This window comes from Pimephales promelas, chromosome 24, assembly GCF_988280905.1.
Source record: "Pimephales promelas chromosome 24, fPimPro1.hap1.1, whole genome shotgun sequence".
In the NCBI taxonomy this organism is placed as follows: Eukaryota; Metazoa; Chordata; class Actinopteri; order Cypriniformes; family Leuciscidae; genus Pimephales; species Pimephales promelas.
The window spans coordinates 9577598-9605427 of NC_142792.1; the positions used below are offsets into that span (position 1 = coordinate 9577598).

Sequence of the window (27830 nt, forward strand, 5' to 3'; positions counted from 1 at the left end):
GTATATATTTTAATATTGACATGCCATTAACGAATAAAATGTACTGAAACTGAGTAAAACAAAAGGATTCAGTTTATAAAATGTTAAATGCTTCCAGGTTATTTTCATTATAAATGTTAAATGTTGCATCTCATAAGAATATTTAGTAGTACAAAAAGAAAGAAAGATATATCTTTCTCTCATTGTTATTCTTGTACTCAAAGATACTTATAAAAAGAGTATAAAGCTGAATCATAATAACCTCTAAGCAGCTGGTGAGCTGGCCGTGTTTAGATAGAGTAGGCCTAGTCATATTTGTACATAGTTTATATATAAATAAACACAAAAAAATATTTTATTGTGTCTGTGTTATTCTTCGTTCTCACGCCAGTGAAGTCAGAACAAACTCTTATTTGAGCTCATTTCTAGATTTTATTCACTCCATAAAATAGATTGAACTGGAGCGTTCTGCTTGTAAGAGTGATAGGTTATTTGCTGATACCAGTTCAGTAAGAAAAAAGCTAATAATCGGTTACCTAACGTAACCTCGGTTCTCTCCAGATGAGGGAAAATGCGTAAAGCAACGAGAAAGATTCATCTTTTCTGAGAAGTTGAAGCCAAATTATCCTATAATCCATTGTCAATGTCAACACAGTTCAACTGCAGCAGACCATGAGCGGGCTAGCTAGCAGCTCATTGGTTCGCTCAGGGAGAACTGCTACAACCTATGGGAGAACTCGGCTGAACTCGCGGCCAATGAGAATCCGACAAGCTCTCATTGCCTTAAAGCCCGCCAAAATGGGCGTGGCTCGAGTGTATATATTATGAGCTCTCTTCTCCCGGCGCTGCTAAACTGATTTTTTAGCATTAGTGAGACTACACGACGCATCCGCTGTCTTGAGAAGAAGCCACCGAGAAGGCAAGGCATCTCTAGCGAGCATCTGGAGCTGAGGAAGCCGGTGGTCTCATCGCCACCTTCAGCCGTCCTGCAAGCTATTGCCATCCTACTTCAGCAGTTGTTCACCGCCACAAACAAGTGGTCTCTTTTCCCGCTTGCGAGCGCTTAAACGCCGTTTTTACGGCAACTCAGAGAAATCTCTAAAGAGCATAAAAGCCTCTTGCGTAGAAAATGTGCCCACAGTCCTGTGTTCACCCATATACACAAGCACTACATGTCCCGTGTGACCCTCAGAGCCCACCCTCACGGAACGGTCTTTTCCCGCTATTCCCGAGTGTCAGAATCGGTCAGAATGCATAAGCGCGCCCACGACCTTACTCCCACGTCCCCCCTCTGCCCGTTCTGGTACACGGCCCATAAACTCCTCTCTGATTGTACGTCCCGTTGAGGCCATGCCTCTAGTGGAATGAGCCATGATGCCCAGGGGGCAAGGCAGGTTTTTAGACGTATAAGCAGATAGCCGTACTTTATTGTGCTTAACATCCATGGGGAGATTCCAGGAATAGCTTCCCACAAACGCAACGCTAGCGGATGAATGGCTATATCGCCCTGATTGCTGCACATTGCGGGCTGAACAGTGTGTGGGCACGCTTAGAAAGTTTGTGGCAACGGGACTTACACTCAGAGGAGTTTATGGCCCGTGTAAAAGAGCGGGGACGCGCAATTATGCACTCTGCGGGAAGAGACCGCTCTATGGGGGTGGGCTCTGAGAGATACACGGGACATGTGGTGCTTGTATGTATGGGTGAACACAGGATTGTGGGCACAATTTCTACACAAGAGGCTTTTATGCCCTTTTGAGATTTCTTGAGTCGTTTGAAGTAGCCAGATGAGAGGGGACTGACAGCGGGCGAAACTTTGACGGCGGTCCAAACGCGGTGGGAGACAGCCGTCGTTTTCTCAGCTATGCTGACATCCGTTGATCGGGCTGTTCGGGACCTGCTCAGGGGTGGAGACCACTCGAGCCCGAGGTGGTCGACGGCCTTACAGAGGAGGCGCATAAGTTCCTCCTCGAATGCAGCGCGGGTCCCGATCGAGTCTCTGGCCGAAGAAGAGGCATAAGATCCTGACCAGTCCTCAATGTCTGAAGCTAGAAGCGAACAAGTGTCCTTGACATCCGCGGCGTCGTCGGAGCGGCCACTGTATGTCCGGTGGGGGCGCGGAAGGAGAGCGGAAGGCGAGAGGTGGCTTGGCTTCGGCGGGATGAACGCTTCCATAGGTGACTCCGGTAGCTCTGGGAGCGGTGTTTCTTCTTCCGCTGCGAGATTCCTTCTCGACGGCGATTACTTCTGCTCCAGACAACAGATGATCCGTGTGGTGTCGCTGAATACTGATGACTAGCAGCGGGGAGAGCTCCTAATATATACACTCGAGCCACGCCCATTTTGGCGGGCTTTGACGCAATGAGAGTGTGTCGGCTTCTCATTGGCCTCGAGTTCAGCCGAGTTCTCTCATAGGCTGTAGCAGTTCTCCCTGATCGAACCAATGAGCTGCTAGCTAGCCCGCTCATGGTCTGTCTGCTGCAGTTAAACTGCGTTGACGGATACAAATTATAGGATAATTTTTTGGCTTCTTCAACTTCTCAGAAAAGAATCTTTCCCGTAGAGAACCTCTCGTAAGAGAGCTTACATTATAGACACCATTTTGACAGTCAATTTGTTTTGTTCCACCAACGGTCTCCTATAAACACACATCAGTAGCGTTTCGTTCCTGAATGAATGTGTGTTTTTAGAAAAAAAAAAAATTAAAAAATAGGAAAAGTAAACGATTCAATGACACTCTCATAAGAACAGTAATACATTGCGACATTCTGGAGTGATGATTTCACCTTCAGAAAAAAGATCCCTGAAAATCCTTAACTGTGTAATGTGAAAAACCCTAATAACCAATTATACTATGACATTAATCGTTGTGTAATTTTTTACTCAAAATATTATGACTCAAAATAAGGCTTTACTCTCGTAATGTTATGCTACATTTATTATTTATGGCACTGAAACTGTCTCATGTCAAAAATAAAAGTACTTATTATTATTATTTTAGTTTATGTTATTTGTAGTATTATTATTATTAGTAGGCCTAGACAGGGAATGAAGGGCAGTGCTGAGAAGCGCGCTCCCAGCAGGCGTCGGTGGCGCGCACAGGCAGTGGCTACAGAATCAGATAAACAGATCTGATGTGATCTGATGGTGGACGGAGGTGCGAGTCTAAAGCAGGATGGCTCACAACACCAAGCACACGATGTCCGCTGATGTGGAGAGTCGGAGGCGACGGTCCACCGAGAGTTCAGGCGAGTTACAGTCATCTCATGATTATTAAGACGTTTTCTCTCATTATAGTTTTAATTAGGACCGCTTTTAAGATAGTTTTCTCTGTTTGTCTGCTTTGTTTGTTTAGGTACCAGTAGTTTTCCTAAACTATAGAGACTCATTCGATTTCTTTTGGAGATTTTAAGTCAGTTAGTAATTCTAGATGTTTTGACAAATAAGACAAATCCAGTCTGTTGGGGAATTTTGGGAATGTGTCACACCTGCAAGGAGACTAATTTCATCGATTTCTACCTACCTGTTTCTATCTACTGTAGATGCAAAGTTAAATTTGCACGTAAAAACATCAACATGATGTGCAGATGGCTTGTCAAATATTTAATGAAGTGTTTGTTTTTAATCTGTCACAAATTTAAAGGCAATTTCCATAGTTATATCAACACTGCATTGCTCACATCTGAAAATAAAGATTGTTAGCAGATTTTCTATGCATGTCTTTGAAATAATTTGTGAGAATGTGATGTTTTGTTAATTCTTAAGTATTGTGAGTGTAATGTGACCTTTGAACTTCTAAACGCATATTTCAGTTTTTAAAATAAAATCAATTAAAGTTGGCTCATACGTAGGCTAATATCTGACTTCTTGTGTTGAAATATGGTAGTAAATGTTTTGTTTTTTTCTGCTTTGATTTTATTTTATTTTTTTTTTATTTTTTTTCCATGATATCAATTAGCAATGCCATCAGACACGGTCGCTTTACTAATGCTATGTTAGAAAGTCTTGTTCATGTGACCATCAGGAGTCTTTTGTTAGTTCCACACTGACTAGTTGGGGTTTGGACCAAGTCATCAGATGGCCACGAGAAACCTCTAAATCCACTGACATTGACTTCTTACTCTTTATGACCTTTAGAGCCCCTCTGGGACCATGAACCCAAAGGTCGCCGCTGTAGCTCCCAGTGTGACAGACTGTGTGTAGCCGGAGCATATCTTGAGATTCCAGATACTCCTTCCCCCTGCACCTCCCAGTATTTTGGACACTACACCCCGAAATGCCTCTCTACCCACAGTGAGTGTTTTCACATAAACTCAAAGTCTCAAAAATAGTATTTTATCACTCTTTTGCTCTTGTTTGTAATGTATTATTGAAATAAGCTTCGAACAATTTCAATATTTACTGGGTAGAAATGTTTTTTTTTATTATTATTACTTTTCAGGGCATTCACGATGCACGGATGACGTTTGGCAGGAAACGAGCGTCAGAACCACCATCCGAGCAGAAAACGAGGTGGAGGCACATAAACTTGCCAACAACTACAAGGTGTGTAAATCTGAGCGCTCATGAAATTTTCTTGTTTTAACAGTCAGGGATGTTTCCAGAGTGGAAAAAATAAGGGTGCAAATCCATGCAATAACTGGAGGAAATGATTTGTTTATGTTTGTATGCCAGTTTGGTTTCAGGAAATGGAAGAGTCATGTAACCGAGCGGCCCATTGAGGACAGATCTGATGTGGTTAAGGAGCTTTATTCTGAGCTCAACTATATCAAACATCATTCAGGTTAGAAAAAAATCAATGGCAAAAAGATAAACCCAAAAAATTATTGGACATGCAAGCCACCCAAATGCCATTTCAAAATATATTGAACTATAACTTTGATTTAGTTTTTAAATTACTTTTAGACAATTCGGCTAATGGTAATTTAAACAGAAATGACTGAGAATGATCTTTACAGATGCTTTATGTCTTAATGTTTTATAATTTACCCTATGGCATCCCATTCACTTTAAGTGTGGTTTGAATGTATAAAATACTGTAGTCTGTTGATTAACTATTGTCTTCAATTTCTTTTCTTTTCTTTCTAGGATCACTAGTTACTGTTGGAAATATAGTATATGTATTGCTCTTTGGCTGGTGGATCTCTTTCTTTTACTTCTTGGTTAGTCTGCTGATGTTTTGTACCATTGCTGGGATCCCTTATGGTATGTCAGGGTTCATTTGTCATTCATTCTTGTTAATAGTCCATTTCAGTTGCATTTTGACACTTTATTCTCACTTGAATCTGTTCTCTCATATGTTGTAATAGGAAAACTCTGTTTGGAGCTGTCCGGTTATTTCTTATGGCCATTTGGAAAGGCTTTGCAGAAAGTAAGAGCAAAAAGAATCAGCGGAAGGTTCCTCAAGAGCATGTATATAGCGTGTTTTTATTCTGTCACACCATTAAATCATTTTGCAAAGGCCAGTAATGTTTTGTATGGCACATGACATGCCATTCCAGACTCTGTGTTCTTTCATGTTTCTCTGTTATAATTGATTTAGAATGCCAATAATCAATTTTCACTGATATAATATGCAACTGCACTCGTTTCAAATCTAAATGTGAAGTCTCTCATCTGACTGCACATATTTACAATTTTCTTTTAGAGCAGCAGCCTACTTAGGAAATGTTGTATGAAATTCCCACACTGTGAGGCCATTCCAGAGGAAGTGGATGAGGTAAAGGAGTCTTTGGAGGTGAAAGAATCTACACCTTTGCTGCGCTCCGCTCCTGTCTTTACCACAGAAATCCCTGTGCCTACGCTGCCCCCCAAGCAGACGCGTTACTGGGTGAGACTGCCAGTTTTGAAAAATGGTTTAGGTGGATAAGGCTGGTTTAGGTGGATAAGGTTTAGTTTTAGGCACCATGAAAGTGGCTTGGCCTTGTAACTTGCTCTTGGGCAAGAGATCTCAAACCGAAATCAGCTGTGAGCAAAGTAATACCGCTGTATTGACGCAGTAGTCACTTCCTTGCTCCAAATTAAAGGTCACTACATAGTAAGAGATTTCTAAAGACAAAATCGTCTGGATTTATGTACATTGCATGAACTTATGTTGTCCACTAGATTAAGAGTTCTGAAAAAGCCTATACAATTTCCCTCCCCTTGAAGAAATCAGGACAGAAGTGGTTGAAAGTGGACAAAAGAGCCTTAAATCGGTCCGATCGACCAAAACTTATCTTAAAACCAGGTTTAAACAGGGTCTAGCTGATAGGCCGTTGTTATACTGTAAATCATGCTTGGGGATTAGTGCATCGTTGGTTAAGTTTAGGGTTGTTAGTTTGAATCCCATGAGGAGGACTACTATAAACTAAAGGTACAACTAAAAAGATAAGAATTCAATAAATGAATTGAGTTACCTCAATGTTTTCTTCCTAGTGTCGGTTGAGTACGTATGTTTGGCTGATGTTGGGATATCCCCTGCTGGCTGTGGTTCACTGCCTGGCCATCTTCCTGTCCTGGATGATGGTTTTCACCATCCCTGTGTCAAAGATGAATGGCAGGACCTTGAGCATCATCCTGCTCATGCCACCGGAAGAGGTCAAAGTTCGGACTGTGAAAAAGGTGAGTACTGTTCTACTGTTTACATAAGTTTACTAACTGTTTTACTAATAGTTGTTGTATGTACTATTCTTTAGCCACAAGGTTGTGAGACCAGAGTTCTGCTTTGCTGTTACCGTGCCTTTAACTGGTACTACTACAAGTACACCGTGGATGGGATAAATGTGTTTGCTGTCAGTATCCTTCATGGCTACCTTTTTTTAGTCATAATGGTTTTATGAGACAAACAGGGTGGAAAAAACACCCAACTGAGACAAAAGGGAGGTAATGATGAAAATAATTAAATATAATACTATACGAAAGTATATAAATATACACAATAAATGTTATAAATATTGAACTAAACTACTCTAGCTTTATTGTCATAAAATAAAGTCGATTTCTTTATGAAATGCAGTATTTAGGGACGTTAAAATCTTTAAAACTGATATTCAGACCTTTTGCCGCTGGTTATCATCACTCTGGTGATCGGATATGTGGACAGAGACAATTATTTTGTGAGCTCAGAGGTGAAGTTTGCCACAGCAGTGAGCTCCATTATCCCATTGTCTTACTACATTGGAATGGGGATAGCAAGGTAACATTTAAATCTTAAATCTGTTTATGTGTACCTATTCAAGTTTATATTTGTATTCTATTGTTTATTCTTCTTTTTCATGTAAAGTCCCATTGTTTTCTCTGTAGTATTTCCGCACAGAGTAACTTTGCAGTGGGGGCGGTAGTAAACGCCACGTTCGGCTCGATTACGGAGATGGCCTTCTACATCACAGCTTTGCTGCAGGGTCACCGCGCAGGAAACAAGTGCTATGCGGAGATCGTCAAATCTGCTCTCACCGGCACCCTGCTGGGCTGCATCCTCTTCATACCTGTGAGAGCGAGTGTGCTTTTTTTATGTGTGTGTTTCTGTGATGCTGATTTCTCACACAAGCCCTTCTGCTCTGATACCAGCCACGCATGCAAGTTGTACATTATAAAATTCCCCTAACAGCTACATTCTGTGTGATCGCGTTTCAGGGGATTTGTATGATCATCGGGGGCTGCAAGCACAGAGAGCAGCGGTTCAACAGCAGGTCGGCAGGGGTCAGCTCAGCCCTGCTCTTCATATCAGTAGGAGGTGAAAGCACCACCTAAAAATCACTGTTTGTAGGTAGTATGAATTGTTTTTGACCTTTTACTTCTGACCACAGGTGTTTTCGCCCCCACGTTGTTTTCAAAAGCTTATGGAAGATTTATATGTGAGGGCTGTAGCAACTCAGCTGGTAACACCACAAACCCCTTCATATGTAACAATTGCCACTATGACCTGGTATGTTGTTTACTTAATATGATTCAGGACATTTAGACACATTTTGTGGATGTATATGATGCAGAGCACAGTATTTAAATATATGACTTGTGATATTTTCCTACAGAGTGAAAACAACCGGCCACTTTTTTTGAGTCATATCGAGTGAGTATCCAATCGCACTTGTTTTTACATTCGTCATCATCTTAATTTATATAGCGCTTCATACAATATTGATTGTTTCAGAGCAGCAAAAATAATAATTAGTGATGCAAACAGAATTCAATTGTGATGTAAAGCAGCTCTAAAAAGACAATAGTAAATAGTCATTATTCTTATTATAGCATAAAGACATTTAAATGTTTCCGTCTTTGCTTTCAGGCCTTTAGTGTACACTATCTCTGTCCTGTTACCTGCTGCGTATCTCATTGGTCTGATCTTCACCCTTAAGACTCATTCGCATATTTATGATATCCACGTCAGTGACGGACACTGTCATGGTGTGTATTTGTGATTTTTGCATTTGAGTTATGCAGTTGTAGGTGTGTGTGCTTTTATTATTTAATGTCCTAATCTCTCTCTCTCTCTCTGTGTGTGTGTGTGTGTGTGTGTGCTAGTTATTAACGACCACAGTGCAGTGGTTCACTGGTCTAGAACGAGAGCTCTAGTGGTCCTCATTTTGGCTACGGTAATGATGGCAGCTTGTGCTGATCTTAGCACTGAAAACATCAAACCGATCATCTCCAACTCCAGTGTCTCACAGGTACAGACATGTATATCATTTTATTTTTATCCAGTATTTTTTTTTAATAGTAATACTATTAATAAATAAATTTAAAAAATATTGGAATAAAAAGAAAAAAAATATATAAAACATTCATTTACATCACAAATATGTTGTTGCAGTATTTTATTGGAGTTACTGTTTTGGCCATGGTTCCTGAGCTTCCTGAGATAGTCAACGGGATCCAGTTTGCTCTTCAAAATAACATCAGTCTCAGGTTACAACTTTTACAAAAATGTTTACTTAACTGTTTTCAATATATGATCTGGATAGGCCTCTAATGTGATTATGTTTATCATCTAGCCTGGAAGTGGGGAGCTGCATTGCAGTTCAGGTGTGCATGCTGCAGATACCACTACTGATCTTGTTCAATGCTTTTTATGTAAGTCACACTCAAAAATAACTTAAGTTGCAATTTAACTTAACTTAAATACAACTTAAACACAAGTTCTTTCTGTTTCTCCCAAGGACGTTGGATTCGTTCTCATATTCAGTGATTTACACCTCTGGGCAAGCATCTTTAGCGTTATCCTGGTCAACTACATATTTATGGATGGAAAGTCGGACTACTTTCAGGGTAAGCATTATTAGTATTAGTGATTAAAGGAGCAGTTTGTCCAAAATATAAATCATATCATCAATAGCTATATGTAAGGAACAGTCTGCTTAACAGCAGTGATCGCTCTTCGTCAATAACTCCTTTGTATTCTGCTGAAGAAAGTAAGTCATACTGGTTTGAAAGGCTGATGAAAGAATTTTGCTATAATATAAATATGATGGTGACTCTTTACAATAATGATTCATTTAACATTTGTTAGCATGACCTAAGAATGCTTCTACATGATTTGTGTTTCTGTCCAAAGTTGTAAAAATTAATTATTTACGAATAAAGCATCATCACTGGTCACTTCATGGGAAATTGGCCCAAAATATCTGTACTAAAAATGGAAGAAAAATGCACGGATGAAATGTTGGTTTGCGTTCAGATGACTGGTATTTGAAAATGCAATCGTGTGAGATGCTAAGAAGGAATTAATCCAAATCATTTTGATGACAGGCTTTGGCTAAGGCATTTCAGAATGATCAAACCAACATTTGAGATTCTGTGCAATTACATTTTTTTAAGCTGGTTAGTCCAGTTATCCAATCACATCCACTGTTGGGGTAGTTTTTTTTTAAATGTGCACTTTTAGAATTTATGCCCATCTTGCCGTTTTCATCCAGTATTTGTTTACACGATGTCCCAAAATGCACATAAAAAAATAGGTTGGTGAAAACAGCTACTCCTAATTAATGTTCATTTCTACACTACATTTACTACATTCTTACTAATACATTTTTAAAACCTAAAGTATCTGTTTACATTAGTTAATACATTGTGAACTAACATGAAAAAAATATCAACAATTGTATTTTATAAATTAACACTAATAAAGGTTAATAAAAGCCCCAATAATATATTGCTCTTTGTTAATTCATGTTAACTAATGCATTAATGTTAACAAATGAGAACTGATAATATAAATGATATGTATAACGTATGAACTAACTTATATAAGTTTTGTTTATTGTTGTGCACAATTTGAGACAATGAATTAGTATTATTGTTATGTCATTTCTATGGTTTGGTTTAGTTATAAGATATTAGTTCAGGTTTCATTTTTACATTAAAAAAAGTGAATACTAATTTCTGACTATGGTTATTGTGTTCTTGAACAGGAACGGCTCTGGTGGTTGTGTACCTCATTCTCCTGGCATTGTACTTTTTTGCACCCGCTCCTCTTGGATGTTGAAAAAATTACTTTTTCCCTTTATTATATTTTATTGTTGGCATGTTTGTATAGTGGTTTTGTGTATGTTTGTTCCATATACACTGTAAAATTCTTTATTTTTTGATTTTTTTTTCCCCCCCAGCTTGTGAAGTATTCATGTTTACTTAAAATATGCATAAAATATTTTACAATCACAAAAAAAGAATAGATTTATCAATCAATCAAAATGAATAAATCAATTTTGTATTCCTTTCATTAACTTTTCTTGTCATTTTTGATTAGATGTAACAACAGAGATACAACACAGCCAGCAGTTTGAACAAGTTTATTCATTTTTCAACAATAAAACACAAAACTGGTACACAAGTTACAGGTAACCAGTAAGTACCTTGAACATTTGCTGCACAACTGAGGAATTGAAATCCAGCGAGACCCCTTGTCTCAAAAAACGCAAAGTAATGTAGGAACTCCTGTCACGCCATGCAGACTGAGTGAGATATTCCGCTGTGTTGCCGAAATCATTTCTATGAAAGTCATAAATATGGAGTTGTCAAAGTCTGCACATTGCCTGAATGACAAAGCACCCTAAAATCCTGACCCATGCAAATAGGAATCCAGTCATGAATAAATAAAATGGCAGAAAGTGGTGGCTAGGCACACATTATAAGCATGTATGTGACCAAATTCCAGAATGAAGCTACAGATACAGAGGGTGTTAAAATAGCAATTAGAAATGTAACAATTTACTCAACTACATCAATTGCTGGTGCCTATGTAGTTACATGGCCACAAACCATAACATGTTAAAATGAAATGCATGAACTTTGAATTCAAGATACTGTATTTGGCATTTTGACTGTTTTTGAATTCAGAGCTTGATAGTTTAAATGGGTCCGCATAGTAAAGAGATGCTCCGCTACATTATTGCTAAATGATAGGAAGGTTATCAGTTTTTTTTTTTTTATTTGACGGTACAGATATACACAAGGCCAAAAATATCATTATGCTGAGTCTGACCAAACACGAAATAGTCTAAAATTTTAATTTATTGTAAATGTGTCAAGTGCTAGAAAGCTTGATGAAAATGGTCAATGTTTGTAATAGACCTCTTATAAAATTAGGTCAGCGTAAAATTTAAATGAAATAATAATAAAGTGCTTTTAGCAAGGCTTTGTCTCATTGTTAAATTTAGCACATTATCAGGTCTTGCTCAGAAAGGCACTAGATCAATTAAATGAGTGTGCAGTTGGCTGAAATGTGTTGATTTAAAAACTTCGATGAGTGATGATTCGTTTAAGGAAAAACAAACATTTTATTTCAGTAAAAGCTTTAAAAGTAAATTAAGGAGCACCTTATTCACAGTGATGTAATGACTGGTTTACAAAATTGAGTGAAACATGGGAACAGCTCTGCTATGGCTGTACAGCTTAGTTTGAAGAAGAAAAAAAAGAAAAGACAAATTACTTTGTCTGGTGTTTGTGCCTTAAGTGCAGATGTAACTGCAGATCTGAGCAACAGCGTCCAACCTAAAAATCAACATTCGCAGTGAAAACCAAAAAAATTGCCATTTTGTTAAAACATTCAACATTTCAACACTGTTTGCACCATTTTCATTGCAGTAAAACCTTAAATCACAATCCCAGGCATCAATAGTTCTGCATAAGTTGGTATATGTTCAGGAGTGATCTGAACAGTTGCCTGGAAACTAATTAAACCCCAATTACATCACTGCTGATTAAATATTCATGCTGTGATGTGATTTATAAAACTTAAATAATTCTTTGACAGGAAAGGAATTAAGATACATCAGTAAAAACAACTCAACGTCCCTCATGTCACTTCTGAAGGCCAATAAATAACAATAGTACAATCTCAAGAAAAAACAAAACAAAAAAAAAACTTTCAGGTCACTGACCCATATAGTGTTTGAGGAAAAAACACCTCTCTTTAAAGGATATTTATGTTTTGTATTGATTTTCAAATCATTAAAAGGTGCATACGCAAAACAAAAAAAAGGCATCCTACAGTTTTTGGTTTTAAGGCGGGCTGCGTTGGGATGGGGTTCCTTAGTCGATCCTGGAGCTTGAGTCCACGCGCTGGCGTCAAGTGCCGTTGTCCTGCCCATGATCAGCTTCAAAAAAAAAAAAAAAGTACACACATAGTACGTATACATATAGTCTCTCGCGCTCACAGCCCCCTCTTCTTTATTTTAAGCGTTCAATGAGTTCCTGGGTGAGGCCCAAGTTTAGCAGCTGTATGGGGGTAAGTTGGGCCAGGTGCGGAAAAGATTTGAGCAGACGATCCCAGCACAGCTCCAGCAGACTGGGCACTACCAGCCAGATCTTAAACAAGGAACCAGTCCGCTTATTCTCATGGATGTTCACCACACCACCGTGGATGTACATGCAACCGGCCTATGAAGGGGAAAAAAAAATGAACAGAATAAATATGAATGATTGAGGATGACATAAAATACATAAAACTAAATTAATAAAATAAACTGACCGGGGTAACAGCAGCACAGTGGAAATATGCAGGTTCAGGCATCACCGCAGGTAGCTTATTCCACTGGAACGTCTGCAGGTTGATTTTCCACAGGTCGTCCAGTATTACTTCACCATTGTAACCTCCACATATAAATACATCTGCAATAAACAACAACAATCAAACGCTGAGCTCGAAAAAAGGAACAGTAAAAGAGTAAAATCTTCAATTCAACAGTTTAACTAACTAACTAACCATTTTTAATCTGCACACAACTATGACATCTCCGTGGCGCTGGGTATCCTGAATGATAATAAAAAAGGACTGAATAAGCATGTAATGCAAAACATTGACAGTGTGCTTTTCATTGTCAGATGTCAAAGAAGATTAAGATGAGAATTTCATTACTTACCTATTCGTTCATGAGGCTTAGTTGTGATTTCCTCCCAGGAATTTGTTTCAAGGTTATATGCGTGTATCTGATACAAAGATTTGGGACAATTGTCACTTACAATAAAATTTGGGGTAAAAAAAAAATTAATTCATTAATGTAAATTGTCATAAGCAGTTTTGATTGGACAATTTAAGAACCATTTGCACAGGGACGTGTTTATATTTCATAAGCCAGGCCAATTATTTCCAGTAAACATAAATCATGTAACATTTGAGAAATGAACACTACCTAATTTGGTGATTCATGGAAGCATTTGTACCTTGTCTAATGGGTAGGAAGTCCAGGAAGTTCCACCTCCTAGAATATATATCCTCTGTCCATCATGAGCTATCTCATGCCTATATCTACAAGAAACAAATTTAGAAGGAAGTTTGTCATATTTGCTCAAAGACTGACATTTTAACATTAGATTTATTTTACGATTACTTAATGAACATTTTGAATAGCCAGAGTTTGGATTGAATACACTTTCAATTCACGGTTACAACCAAACCACAATCCAAAGAGTCTACTCACCGCTCCTCAGGCAGGTCGTCCGCAGGGTTGTTGGGTTTCAGGTGAATCCACTCACGTGTTGTTAGATCCAGTCTGTGAAGATCTGTGCTATAGATGTAGCCTGTCGTACCTCCAAATACATACAGGAAGCCGTTGATTATGGCCATCGCCTGCAAAACACAAAATAGGGATCACTCAATTAACCTACATAATACAGTATGTTTACTACAAAACATTGGATACCGTGTACCTCTTTTCATTAATGGGTTAAATCATATGAATTTGTTTTGGTTCTTGTACCTGTCCATATATTCGATTGGGTTTCTTTCCCCTGCAGTTGAGGAGGGACCAACGTTTGTATTTTACATTGCAGACGTGAACATCATTTCCGTTGTTTTCCCCGAACGGGATTCCGGTCCCGCCGAACACAAGCAGGTTATTTCCGTGTAAAACGGCTGTGTGACGTACAAACAAGATGGTCAAGAGAGGAAAGATAAAATACCTGACATACCGGTGGCTTTTTAGCACATCCTAAAAATAAAATAAAACCATTTAAGATATAATTTTCACAATACCTGACATTGAAGCCAGTTCGGTGGGCATGAAACCCTCCGTGCGGATCTGTTGCCATGTCCCTGTGGCGAAGTGGAACCTCCACAGCTCCCTGAACAACGGGTAGTCTTCGTTCTCTGAGCCGCCTGATTCATCGGAGTCAGGGTTGTACCCTCCGAACACATAGAGGTTGGTGTTGTCTGCTACACAGCGATGGCCACTCCGGGCCGGAGGGACTCTGTGACCTACAGAGACAGACAGCAGCCTATTGGTGATGAGACGACAAACAGCTGGGAGGTCCTCAGTGAGTTAGCATCTGTCTTGAAAGGTAGGAGGAAAGATTAAGGATGGAGGGAAAATGAGATCCAGTGTTTGTTGCTGGGATTGAACTTCCACTGTGCTACGCTTCTATTGGTAAGTGAATGGAGGCTTCTTTAACCATTGAGTTTTGCAGCGTCCCGCGCATGACGCAGCATTCTACGAGACACGTTGTGTGAACCAGCCCTAAGGCAACAAATTATTCTGAGTAATCACACCATCAATATTCAAGCCTCCACAGGACAGTTCTGGAAAGCAGGAAGTAGATTAAAGACACATTTAAGTTGGTTCTTCACAAAGTCACCTGTGAATCAAAATGCAAACTGCATTATTAGTTTAGTTTCATCCATAACATAGAAACATAACCCATTCTGATTTTGCTAACTTTATGGTATGCAGTTGGGTAATAAAATGCTTCCACATTTCAGATGTATATATTAGATGAATACACTTTTCTTGAGTTAGATCAGCTCTATTATGAGTAAAGTGAACAAATCCAACCATGTTCATCCTACTTGGATATACAAATTAAAACTGAGTAAGCTTTATAATCTCCAACCAGATTTTTTTCATATTTAATCCACTAGAATGTCATAATGAGATCCAAATATTACACATGTAGAAGTGAATGGATTAGCCTTAACTGGACTTCATTTACTCAGATAAAGCTTGAAAATGAGTCAAATCTATATGTACAAAACAAATAAATATCTGAAGTTTGACTTGTTTAGAAGAAACATCTACACGATGGCGACTTCAAATACAACAATTGAACACAAAACAGCATGGGTAACAGTGAACAGAACACACCGGTGACACCAAATTAACAACAACCACTAGTTCAAACCCTCATATAAGCCTTCATTCCTTGTCCAGGCCTGCTTAATTAGATATTCATATTAAAGAAGCTATGGCCACTCCCCCAAACACAATGCAGATTCAGATACACAAACAGGACCTTGGCTGAAACAACTCCATTTATAAATAGGTTTTTATTCATTTATTAATAAACTAAATATTATTTGTAACTACTACTTTGAGAACATTTCTTCTTAAATATATACATGCATGTGTGTGTATTTATATAAACAAAGTAATTATACACACTACGCACAAACTTTTATTTTGAATGTGATTAATCTATATATATATATATATAGAATAATATAAATATTAAATATATATAAATACAATACATCATTTATTTTTATTAGCATCATTGTTAAATATATAATAAAAATGGAAAGTATAATTTATTAAATGTTTTGTTTCAATTGTGTAATACATTAAAAAAATATATTACAATTAACCAAAAGCGCAAAAGACGTACAATTTCCACACATCCGTTTGTTTCCCCAGTGTACAAAACTGATAAGTTGAAACCCAACTTTATGAAACTCTGAAAATAATGGATCTGCACGGTTTAAAGGCCACTGAACCTATGATCACAGCATGCGAAGCCTCACCCTTGCAAATTTCTTGCCAGTGAATTTGCCTTGAAACCTGGATGCTGCACCTGAGTGAGAGCATCGCAGGGAAGATGGGATGGGATGGAAGTGAAAAAATAAAAACTGACAAATCAATAAAAATAAAAAGGATCAACACACATCACTTACAACCAGACGAACACTTTGGCCTTTTCCGTTTCTTTTTTAAACACCCAAGCCATCCTGCCCCAGCGTTGCCCACAATGAAGCTTAGCAGAAAGAGCCCTGGCAAAAAGCGGTGGTCTTTTTTCTTTCTTTCTTTCTTTTTTTTTACACCACAGTGAAGAAGAGCAGTTTTGAAGAGAGGGAGGGTGGGGACAGCATGGGGGAGGCTTCCAGATTTGTCATGTGGGTTTTCTTTTTGAAGTTCAGTTAAAGGCAGACATCGCCTATTACCCACCTTCTCTTAAAAACCTGTTAGGGATCCGTAGACTGGGGCAGGGCTGGCCGAGGAGTCTTCGAGCTTGTACCCAGGAAACTCTCTTCTTAGAGCCTGTTACCACAATTACCGCAGTCAGACAGACAAAATAACAACAACAAAAGGACAATGGCAAAATAAAGAAAAAAACATAAACAGACAAACGCCCTGCCCATCACTCAAGGGGTCAACAAATGGGTTTGGAAATAAAAAAGGCTAATGTACAAAAAAGTGAGGTGGTATGTCACTTCCTAGATAAAAAACCCCAACAACTCCTCACTGCCACACGCCCCACAGTTTAAGTAATCTGTGCAATAAATAACCATGAAAAACGTTAAGAGACTCATTCAACAGGACCACAAAATACTCAAGAGTTCAGCAGAACTAATACTCAAAGCAAAGCAGAATTAAAATCCTTGATGAACAACATATACCCAGGATAAAATAGAATATATATATATATATATATATATATATATATATATATATATATATATATATATATATATATATATATAATTAATTATTATATTTTTTTTTTGAATATGTATTATTGTAAGATTTCACAATATACAGTTACTGTACTTTTGATTAAATAAATGCCGCCTTGGTAAGAGACTTTTAAATGAAAACAAAAATAATAATAAAAATAAGATAATTAGAGGTTTTAATCAGGATTCCCCACACCTTCTTACCAATTCATTTCCATGCACTCTCATGATTACTGGATAAGGATTTTTACAGAGATTGCACAAAAGAAATTCATAGTCAAACTAATTTAGAGACTAGCATTACATTTGTTTTTTATTACTACTACTGCTACTTTTAATTCTATGACTTATCCAGATGTGGAAAAAATGATGCCCACTGGAACTTTGTTTAAATGTACTGTGTTGATATGTCTGGATTCAATGTTTGGTAACAATTGAAAACACACTGATAACTGGTTTGCTTAGGTTCAACAGCAAATAAACTACAATAAAAATGATCAATGCACCCCGGTAATGTTTGACAGAGCATTGCCACATGGTTTCTATTGGATTCTGTGTGGTTGGAGGTCAAAAGTCTCACCAGGTGTGAGAACACATAACGTATGCCCCTTCAAAATACAAACTGAAGATGTCCACTGAAGACGAACTGCAGGCCATGACGATTACTACAGCACCAAATGAAAAGCAAGTCACATGGTTCGATTTGAGGTTTTTAGGTTTGCCATATGCAAATCATCATCTGAGGGCTACATTTACAGTGAACCGGCTGCCTCCAGCTGAGAAGTGTGTATTATGCATGACATGTTGTGCATGAAACTCAGCAGCTTCAAAACATGATTAGGACAATCTTTGAAGAACAACATACTGCGTTCTTTCTTACCCAAGAAGCCTGTGGCGAATACATCAATTCTGTTTGGTGCAGATTTTAAGCAAGTATAAAAAGGCATTTAATCGCTCTTCATATAAACAGGAATGAGGATATAGATGGCTAGAGCTGCAGGCATATGATGGGTGGTGTGAATATCATTAAAGTCCTAATGTCACACTGCGAGTACTGTTTTAATGCACCACAGCTGCCTGAAATTATTAGCATATGTCTTACTGCTGAAAGACAAAAAGAAAAAGAAAAGAAACGAAGTATTTACACCGTGACTCTGAGCAGAACCAGACATAGCCAGCCTTTTATTTACCCATGGAGTTGTATTTACACATGTGCTGATCTGTGGCACTATTAACAGTCCAAACAAACGGCCAAGTGAAATAACTTACATCCCTAAACTATAAACATAACACTAAACATGGAGTAATTATGAATATAAGCCTTTCAACATTCATTCTTTATACAAGCGATGTGCATTAAAAACCATTTAGTCTACAACTTTTAAACAGAATTTAACTTTTACGTTTAAACTAGAAATATAAATACATATTTTAATGCCACATTTCCACCAAAACTTGCATTAATTCAGTCGATAACTATGTAAGAAGTACAGCATGATTGCAAACAAGTTTGCTTATTCAAGACAAACGAATTAAAATTAAAACTGGAAACCAACAAAATAGAGTTCAAGCAATAGCTTATTATGCTACATTTTAATTTCTAGGCACTATTTTCACTTTCTAACAGTAGTAGAGCTAGGTCTGTAAATCAACATTTAACAGAGGAATGCTTAAACTTCACTTGACAAGAAGATCAAACAGTTAATAAAGCATTAAATGCAGATGTAAATTATTAAAAATATTAATATCACAGTCAAATATTCTATGACTTAGTATGACATCTGTCAGCTTAATACAAATTAAGCTGTCAAGCTCAATTCCCAAGCTAACTTTTTGACAGTAAAGCCGACATCACATGATGTCAACAATGCACAGCCTTTTGCAAAGTTAAATATGAGATACGCGTCATAATTAATAAATGCGAACTTGAAAAGTTTACAATCAAAACAAAAAACCATTAGCGATACGGCTAACACACTAGAGGCTAGCAGCGCGAGAGATGTCATAAACACAATTAACTGTGCTTTATATTATGACAAAATTTAGGAGAGGGGGTAAAATCTTTCCGTGGCAGGGACAGCTGCCACCGAGACCTGTCACTCCACCCGTCACCGCTAGTGGCAGCTGTCACTCGACCTGCCACCGCTATATGCGCCTGTCACTCGACCTGCCACCGCTATATGCGCCTGTCACCCAACCTGCCACCGCTATATTCGCCTGTCACTCGACCTGCCACCGCTATATTCGCCTGTCACCCGACCTGCCACCGCTATATTCGCCTGTCACTCGACCTGCCACCGCTATATTCGCCTGTCACCCGACCTGCCACCGCTATATTCGCCTGTCACTCGACCTGCCACCGCTATATTCGCCTGTCACTCGACCTGCCACCGCTATATGCGCCTGTCTCTCGACCTGTCACCGGTATATTCGCCTGTCACCCGACCTGTCACGGCTATACGCGCCTGTCCCGCGTCCTGCCACGGCCATACGCGCCTGTCCCACGATCTGTCATGGCTATACGCGCCTGTCCCGCGTCCTGTCACGACTATACGCGCCTGTCCCACGATCTGTCATGGCTATACGCGCCTGTCCCGCGTCCTGTCACGACTATACGCGCCTGTCCCACGATCTGTCACGGCTATATACGCGCCTATCTCGCGTCCTGTCACGGCTATACGCGCTTGTCCCGCGAACTGTCACGGCTATACGCGCCTATCCCGCGTCCTGTCACGGCTATACGCGCATGTCCCGCGAACTGTCCCTGCTATATACGCGCCTGTCCCGCGACCTGTCACGGCTACGCGCCTGTCCCTCAGGACATTCTAACGCTTAACGTGAAAAAACGCTTCGTGGCTCAGTGCACTAAGACAGTGATATTAAAAGACCAAACTCAGTACAAATCATATTAATAAACCATAGCCTATATAAAAAAATAAGATGAGTCCAAAATATGAACGCAATATTATTTACGGAGCCCGGGAAGTCACCTGTGGGGGAAAAAAAAAACAATCCGAGGTGACGGTTTTGCAATCCGTCCCCTCAGTTTATAAAGTGTAGCCTACTCACGAATTCTACTGTTCCCTCGGTTTAACAATTCGTGCCCACGAATTAATACACCGTACCCACGAGTTCCTAATCCGTGCTCTCAGATTTGTAAACCGTGCCCTCAGTTTTTGCAATCTGTACCCAAATTGATAAACCGTGCCCACGCTTTCGCAATCCGTACTCACGGGTTTGTAATCCGTACTCACGGATTTGTGGCTCGTCCAGAGTGTGCCGCATGATTAATTTCAAACAGGCCTCCTATTTAGATGCGGGATGCATTGTTTTTAAAAGGACTTCACATACAAAAAATAAATAAATATAACACAAAGTTATAGGCCTATAAAAATAAAACATTCATAAATTGTTTTATGATTAACATATTCCTGTCTTAAGTGAACTCATTTAAAGTTATAAACACAAATAATAGGCTATTATTATTACATTTAGGCTACATATTTAGATATTTATAAGACGCTTTTATCAAAAAAAGAAACAAAGAAATTCGTCAAATGTCAGTCATAATACAGGTTAGACAATAATAATACTGAGATTATCACAAACAAACACAAGATTTTGACGTAGCCAAGTGTTTGTGCACAAAATATAAATAACATTGACTTTTTGCCTTTATTAAACATTTAAAATATTCGCAAATTAATATGGAAAAAAAAATTTACTTTCTAAAATCAAATTAGAAAAAAAAAACTATATTTTGCCCGCAGTGCTAAATGAGAAGAGCATGTCTCGGGAACCATACATAGAGATGATTTATAAGTGATTTATAGGCTAATCATAATAAATGTGTCTAAAAAAATAACGAGGGATTTTTATTGTTTAAATAAACAGTTTTCTAGTGACGGGCTAAACATCTCCATATCCGCTGTGAAGAGGATGCACCTTTAGAGAGAAATATCTCTTTCGGATTGTATAATCAGACGGTATTTGCTTTCGATTCGAATTTGTTCGTTTAAAAGTGGATATTTCAAGCTTTAGATATGCTTTTGTTTCAGCTCATTTATGAGACGCGCTCCGGAGATGAAAGAAAAACGCGCCTGATTGTTTTGTTTTATTTTTACAAATACACACCGTGTTCTTGTTATTTTACAAATACACCGTTTTCTTGTTATTGTGAGTTTACACAAATAAAAGTATAGTTACAAATAATGTATTATGTAGCCTATAGGCTAATGTACTTTTTCTGTATGACCAGAAATGCTAGATTATTTTAAATTGTTCCACTGTTGAAAGGAACATGCTAGTGTTTGCGGCTGCGACTCAGTGACATGCATGCGCGCTCCATAAACACTTGGATGCGTCAAAAACCTGTGTTTGTTATAATCTTAGCCCATTATTATTGTCTAGACTGACATTTGACGAATTGCTCTGTTCTTTTTTTGTGTGGATAAAAGCGTCTTAGGCCTATGTAGCTAAATGGATTTTGATAGCTAATTATTATTTGTTCACCGAAGACAGTAATATGTTTAACATACAATTATTTATAACTTATAACCAAATCTTTTACAGTTTTTGAACTGTGCTATTATTATTTTATTTTATTTGATTTTTTTCGCTTAGTAGCCTATAGCCTACTGAGATTTTTCCTCTAAAAATGGACTTTAAAGATAAAAGTAGCCTAAATGTAGGCCTAGTTTTTTTTAGAAAATGCAAGAAATTATCCATTTTAAAAAAAGGATTTTAAAAACAATGCAATGCATCCCGCATCTAAACAGGAGGCATGGTTGAATCATGCGGCACATTTTGGGGGACGAGGCAAATGATTTAACAGATGATTTGAGCCCTGATTTATAGGTGATTTATAGGCTAATCATAATTAATGTGTCTGAAAAATAAAGATGGATTTTTATTGTTTAAATAAACTGTTTTATAGTGTGGGCTAAACATATCTCTCTGCGCTTTAGAGAAATGTACCTTTCGGACTGCTTAATTCGTTTAAAGTGGACATTTGCATATTTCAAGCTTTAGATAGGCGTTTGTTTCAGTTCATTTATGAGACGCGCTCCAGAAATCATGATAGCTCGCCTGATTGTTTTATTTTATTTTACAGTGGGGAAATTTGCAAATTATTAATAGGCTAATTATTAATAGTAGGTTAATTATAATAATAAAAGGAGTTTCTTTTTTTTCGAAATATTTCTCAAACAGCATATAGCCTATATTAAATATAATCATTAGGCCTACTACTAGGCTATATTGTGTAGAATAGGCTGCATAGAATATTAACTAGCCCATATCTAGATTTATTTAACTATGAGTAAGAGGCGCGTAGGCTATATAGCCGTGACGGGTCGCGGGACACATACAGCAGTGACAGGTCGAGAGACAGGCGCATAAAGCCGTGACGGGTCGCGGGACATGCGCGTATAGTAGCCTATAGCCGTGAAAGGTCTCGGGACTGGCGGAAATAACCGTGACATGTCGCGGGAGTCGGGACAGGCGCGTATAGCCGTGACAGGTCGCGGGACTGACGCATATAACCGTGACAGGTCGCGGGACAGGCAAATATAGCCAGGACAAATCGCGGGACAGGCGCGTCCATGACAAGACTCGGGACAGGCGCGTATAGAAGGGACAGGTCGCAGGACTGGCGCATATAGCCGTGACAGATCACGGGATAGGCGCGTATAGCTGTGATAGGTCGGGTGACAGGCGAATATAGCGATGACAGGTCGAGAGACAGGCGAATATAGCGGTGGCAGGTCGGGTGACAGGCGAATATAGCGGTGGCAGGTCGGGTGACAGGCAAATATAGCGGTGGCAGGTCGAGTGACAGGCGAATATAGCGGTGGCAGGTCGGGTGACAGGCAAATATAGCGGTGGCAGGTCGAGTGACAGGCGAATATAGCGGTGGCAGGTTGGGTGACAGGCGCATATAGCGGTGGCAGGTCGAGTGACAGGCGCATATAGCGGTGGCAGGTCGAGTGACAGCTGCCACTAGCGGTGACGGGTGGAGTGACAGGTCTCGGTGGCAGCTGCCCCTGCCACGGAAAGATTTTACCCTTACTGAAATTTAGATAGAAAATTAATTTTCCTGGAAAAAAAACATTGTTGTTTTGTGCTTATTCAAGCGGTTAACTGAGTCCTCACTGACCTGCGGCTCTTATCGGGGGCCTTCCAGACAGCCGCTCAAACTGATTGAGTCTGTCCGGGCTGTGTGCTCCTTCTGCGGCAGACATCGCTCCAAAAATCACGCTGAAATCATCCACCTACACGCACTCGCAGACAACGGGGTTTCCTTCAACAGACAGAGGTATATCGTAGAGCATAACTCAGCCCATTCTCCCCCGAAAGAGACGCTTAAATTAAATAGATGGACCTGACCGTGGTCTCCTTTGCAATGAATGTGAAGGCAGAAACGCTGGTGAATTAAACCCAATTCAAGATGGCCACCAAAAAAAGCCAAATTTTGACGTTTTTTTTAGGCATTTCAAGATAAAAGTCTTAACGATAAACGTCAAATTTTAAAACTAAAATGCTGGGTGTTTTGAGTTATACAATGTTGGTACATATGAATTAAATACTTCAAGCAGACCCAAAATATCCAATAATACAAAAATGCTGCAGTTTGTCGTATAAACCTACTTCTCATATATATATATATATATATATATATATATATATATATATATATATATATATATATATATATATTATAATTTATTTTTATTGACTGTCATCAAAATAAGAAATTTATCAAAATAACAAAAAGCTTCTTAAATGGTTACCACGTTACACTTTTGTAATGGATGGGGCGGAACTGTGTAAAAATGTTGATAATTGATATCTTGTAGTGGGAGTGTTTAGAGACAGACACCAAACATGGCGGCGCTCGGCAGCCGTGCCAATCGCCCAGAAAACGGCGAAAAACAAAGCAAATCTCCTCTCGTGTCTCCCCTGAAAGTGCGAGAACTTCTAAACGAAGGCGTAGCCTCGGAAGAAAACGTGTTTAATTGGTAAGAGTTTTATTATAATGAGAGAGAAGTTGCAAAAAAAGTGAGAATGTGCGGGAAGAAAGCAGGGCTGGGGTGGTGACCAATTCTACAATCGGATAACAGTTAAGTTTTTACTGAAAACCCCGGTAGCTGTGTTTTTGAACATTGTAGCTTGTACCAAATTGACTTTGACTGATGCAATCTTCTTGACCATCTTGTCAAAATCAACAAACAAGCTAAAGACCACCAGCTTAGAGCCAAACGACGTTACCCGAGTCCCTGTCAACCTGTAGCTAGTTTTTAACTAGTAATTTGCTGATGCAGGCTTTTCTTAGACCAGCAACAAACCAGTACCAGCTGGTCAAACTGTTGTTGTTTTTTTATAAGCATGACAGCTGGTCTTGGTGTACCACCTTGTTCCAAATGAATTTTTCCCCTGTAATGGAGTAAGTCACTTTGGTTTTACTTATGTGAGGAAAATACAGCACAAGGTTGATTCACTTTTCTCTCCATGTCTCAGTTCTCAGCAGGATCCAAAAACAGTGTCTCCAAATGGTCTTGGGAAAGCTCCTTGTGAGGCAGCAAACAAAGAAGCATTTTTCAACAGAGTAGAATCCTACTCCATATCCTTTTGAGTGTTGCTGTGAACCCATCAGTGTCGGTGCCTGAAGCTGGCTTTGAGAAAGCCAGTTTGTATTGCATATTAAGTTGCATGACTGTTTTAGACTAATCAACTCAGTTGTTTGGACTTATTTTTAATCAATTGATTTCATGATGTTGTATTGCATGTCTAGTTGTTTTATTAATCTGAATGAAACCTTCTTTAAAACCTGATAGACTTAGTCGCCATGAAATCAGAATTGACCGCAATTTATTAATAATGTCCTGTCCTTTATATGTAAATATGAAGGAAAAAAATCACAACTTTGGTTTCATTCATTGCCTTTGCAAAACAAAAGAAAGAAAGAAAAGTCCTTAACATAAGCACTGTCTGAAATGGGCCGGAAAGCCCCGTGTGCTCTCGCCGCTGAGATGTGCACGGTATGGCTGGATCAATGTAGACTGTGATATGTTGAGGTGTTCTAGTTGCCAGGCTTTTCTCTGTGCATCAATCCAAGCAACCTTGGACTTCCAGAAATGTAAGTTTTGCTCTGCTTTATTATAGAGCTAAGCTATATTTTGTATCTGCTCACATTCACATATTTATTTTCACTTTTTTTTTAGATGAAGGACGGATTTCGGAGTTGATACAGCAGCTTCAAACACAACATGAGAAATTTTGTTCCTGGCCAGATTTTCCATGTCCAGGTATTTTGAGAGGCTCACTAGTTGTAGTCGTCTGCCTGTTTGACATCTAAATCAATCATTGCTAATCAATAATGTTGTTTGTGTTGCAGATCGTTTCTGGATGGTTCCTATTAATGAGCCTACGATATTACTCGGTGCATTTGTAGAACGTTTCAAGAGTGCTTGCCTTCTAGAACAACAGCTGCCTGCTATGAAGCCAGATCAGTTCAAAGCCATGGTATTATTCTTTATTTTTAAAGGGAAGTCCATGAATGTTTCTTCTATGCAGTCATATTTTTTAATGTTCTTTTTCCTCAGACCTTAACTGAAGATGTTATAAGTGTCCTCCTACAGCTGATTGAAGATGAGCAAGTGAAGCAAGGTGGTTCTCCCTCTAAAGTCTCATCAGATCCACTCCCTGTACAGGTGGCAGCATGCATCATAGCCCTCTGTGGTTGGGCAGCCAGGTAAAAATGACTTTTGACGATTCAGCAATGGCAAACTTCTTGCAGAACATTTGGGTCATTTTATGCCTTGTTTCCATTTAGCCCGTCACTACACATTATGAATCTGCCCACCCTCACTTGTTCATACTGCATGAGAAAGGTAGGGATGTGGAACTTCTATCAAATGGAGACTGTTTCAGAGGGTGAAAACCCTCCGCAGTCTCCAACATCTACTACTGCCTTGACTCCAACTCAAGGCACAAGTGGGGAAAAGGGTACGCCCACCTCACCATCCCAATCCCCCACTCCATGTCGCATGAAGCTACGTAGTCAAGACTCCACACGCTCTGAGCAGGTGAGTCTTTTGCATAAGTTAAACTTTAAGACTGTAAACTTAACTGGGAATGACCATTATATTACTTCGATGTTCTTCAGTGAGTCACAACCATCTAAATTGTCAACACTGTCTTGTGCATATAGATGGACACTGCATCATCCCCACTGGTTCTTCGCACCAGAAGCAGAGACTCCCCTATCCCACATGATGAGCTTCCAAGCCCCCTGTCCAGGGGCAAGAGACCAATGACCCGCAGCAGGGGTCAAGGAGAAAACCTGGCCATGGATGTGCCCTCTAGTCCACAGCGAAAGACAAAACGCCTGCGTCTCTCATCTGCCAGTGGCTCTGTAAGGGCTATTATTATGTATAAATTGCTGTTATTATTATTATAGGACAATGTAATTGATTACATTTTATTTATCTGCATAACCCGATGTCCTAATGGCATATTTGTTTTTAATGGCCCTTCAACTTCAATTAAACATCACGTTTTCAAATTGTAAATGCCTAAGCCTGTTTTATTTTATCTGTTATAGGAAGGGCCCCTGCACAGAAATGTGTTTGACCCAGTAGCCCAGCACCGAGACTGGTGTCCATGGGTGAGTGTGGGAAGAGAGGAGGGCAATCTAGATGGCTCTGTCTTTGTTGGCTGTGAGTCAGAACTCCCTCAACCAGGCTGGAAAGCAGCGCTCACCCTGTTCTTATCCATGAAAAGAAGCCTCAGTCCAGTAGGAGCCAGCCCATCTCAGGTCCGCCAAATTACTAATTTGTTGAAGCTAACAATAATTTTTCATCTCTCTAACACTTTTTTTTTCTTCTTCTTCTTTCATTTAGGGTCCTCGTGACAAATCAAAAAAGGTGTTCTCGATATTCCGACAGTGGCAGGTATCTTCCCCAAGCCAGTAAGTTACACTTTGGAAAGTGGCCTGGGAAACCCTGGTGACATTATTCTAGTGGTGGTACGCTGTCCTTTGTAATAATGACAGCACTTTCATATCAGATTGTTTCTTGATAATGTGAGCCTTGTTTACAGTATTGGGTTTGGTTGGGAAAGGGACAGTAAATCCACACGGATCAAAGCAGCCTGTGCTGAAAGACCTTGCCTTGGAACAGGAAAGCCCAGCAGAGTTCTTCTCAGAAATTGTAACTTTAACACACTGTTTTGAATCTGGGCCTGTGCAGTCTACATTCAAACATCAACAGACCAGTGGCCAGCGCAATTTACCTTGCATGGAATAGTCCTCGCCACCTCGGGCTTTAGGGATTTAGCCTAATTTAAGGAAGCTTTACTGATGCTCCTAGACCTACACTGGAACTGGAAGACATGCTAGTTTTATCATTGTTTGACGTTGTTCAGGTTAAAGATCAGCCAAGGATTTTTCCGCATTGGTTTAAGTAGGTATATGATATTTACTTCCATAAATGTGAATGGACTGAATCTCATTTTTAAAGATGTTTATCCCTTATCTTTTACCCACATGCCAGCTGAAATAGATGCCATATTGCCAATGTAAATGCTTTTGTTTTTGAATCACTTTGTCTGTAAGTGCTGTCTGTAGTGCCCTTCGTCATGCATGCAATTCTTGGTATCTCTGCCTAATTGAAATAAACATATTCCTTCTGCTGGTTTTCACTATGTATGG

At 39.2% G+C, this 27830-nt stretch overlaps 3 protein-coding genes across 4 annotated transcripts; 2 read left to right on the top strand and 1 right to left on the bottom strand.

Moving 5' to 3' along the window:
- Positions 1-3080: 3080 nt before the first annotated feature.
- On the top strand, positions 3081-10671 carry cax1 (cation/H+ exchanger protein 1). The gene is made up of 20 exons (XM_039667613.2): positions 3081-3227; positions 4117-4272; positions 4421-4524; positions 4654-4762; positions 5068-5184; positions 5289-5350; positions 5627-5809; positions 6397-6582; positions 6657-6756; positions 7015-7156; positions 7264-7447; positions 7594-7693; positions 7767-7885; positions 7992-8029; positions 8246-8364; positions 8482-8627; positions 8771-8865; positions 8952-9030; positions 9117-9225; positions 10368-10671. The coding sequence occupies exons 1-20, from the start codon at positions 3155-3157 to the stop codon at positions 10439-10441; spliced, it is 2295 nt and encodes a 764-aa protein (XP_039523547.2). The 5' UTR covers positions 3081-3154; the 3' UTR covers positions 10442-10671.
- A 59-nt stretch (positions 10672-10730) lies between these two features.
- On the bottom strand, positions 10731-23755 carry klhdc10 (kelch domain containing 10). 2 transcript variants are annotated; one of them, XM_039668077.2, is made up of 10 exons: positions 23277-23755; positions 16611-16703; positions 14429-14650; positions 14154-14308; positions 13875-14023; positions 13618-13702; positions 13317-13383; positions 13160-13207; positions 12926-13065; positions 10731-12834 (listed from the first exon to the last, which is right to left on the bottom strand). In XM_039668077.2, the coding sequence occupies exons 1-10, from the start codon at positions 23359-23361 to the stop codon at positions 12625-12627; spliced, it is 1254 nt and encodes a 417-aa protein (XP_039524011.1). In that variant the 5' UTR covers positions 23362-23755; the 3' UTR covers positions 10731-12624. The 2 variants fall into 2 exon arrangements, with proteins under 2 accessions (XP_039524011.1, XP_039524012.1); XM_039668078.2 differs by lacking the exon at positions 16611-16703 and having other exon boundaries at positions 23277-23562.
- Positions 23756-23970: 215 nt separating this feature from the next.
- zc3hc1 (zinc finger, C3HC-type containing 1) lies at positions 23971-27825 on the top strand. The gene is made up of 11 exons (XM_089127052.1): positions 23971-24138; positions 24638-24739; positions 25105-25256; positions 25342-25425; positions 25515-25642; positions 25723-25871; positions 25953-26205; positions 26331-26534; positions 26724-26936; positions 27022-27089; positions 27221-27825. The coding sequence occupies exons 1-11, from the start codon at positions 24005-24007 to the stop codon at positions 27351-27353; spliced, it is 1620 nt and encodes a 539-aa protein (XP_088983178.1). The 5' UTR covers positions 23971-24004; the 3' UTR covers positions 27354-27825.
- The last annotated feature ends 5 nt before the right edge of the window (positions 27826-27830 follow it).

What these genes read in the sequence shown, in the direction of transcription:
- klhdc10 (XM_039668077.2), bottom strand. Translation starts at nt 23,361, where the DNA reads ATGTCTGCCGCAGAAGGAGCACACAGCCCGGACAGACTCAATCAGTTT. An exon ending in GACGACCTGCCTGAGGAGCG is followed by an intron (nt 13,703 to 13,874) that starts GTGAGTAGACTC and finishes TGTTTCTTGTAG; the next exon opens with ATATAGGCATGAGATAGCTC. An exon ending in ACTGTGCTGCTGTTACCCCG is followed by an intron (nt 12,835 to 12,925) that starts GTCAGTTTATTT and finishes TCCCCTTCATAG; the next exon opens with GCCGGTTGCATGTACATCCA.
- cax1 (XM_039667613.2), top strand. Translation starts at nt 3,155, where the DNA reads ATGGCTCACAACACCAAGCACACGATGTCCGCTGATGTGGAGAGTCGG. An exon ending in CATTGCTGGGATCCCTTATG is followed by an intron (nt 5,185 to 5,288) that starts GTATGTCAGGGT and finishes ATGTTGTAATAG; the next exon opens with GAAAACTCTGTTTGGAGCTG. An exon ending in CTTTTTTTGAGTCATATCGA is followed by an intron (nt 8,030 to 8,245) that starts GTGAGTATCCAA and finishes CTTTGCTTTCAG; the next exon opens with GCCTTTAGTGTACACTATCT.
- zc3hc1 (XM_089127052.1), top strand. Translation starts at nt 24,005, where the DNA reads ATGGCGGCGCTCGGCAGCCGTGCCAATCGCCCAGAAAACGGCGAAAAA. An exon ending in GAAGAAAACGTGTTTAATTG is followed by an intron (nt 24,139 to 24,637) that starts GTAAGAGTTTTA and finishes TCCATGTCTCAG; the next exon opens with TTCTCAGCAGGATCCAAAAA. An exon ending in AACAGAGTAGAATCCTACTC is followed by an intron (nt 24,740 to 25,104) that starts CATATCCTTTTG and finishes TTAACATAAGCA; the next exon opens with CTGTCTGAAATGGGCCGGAA.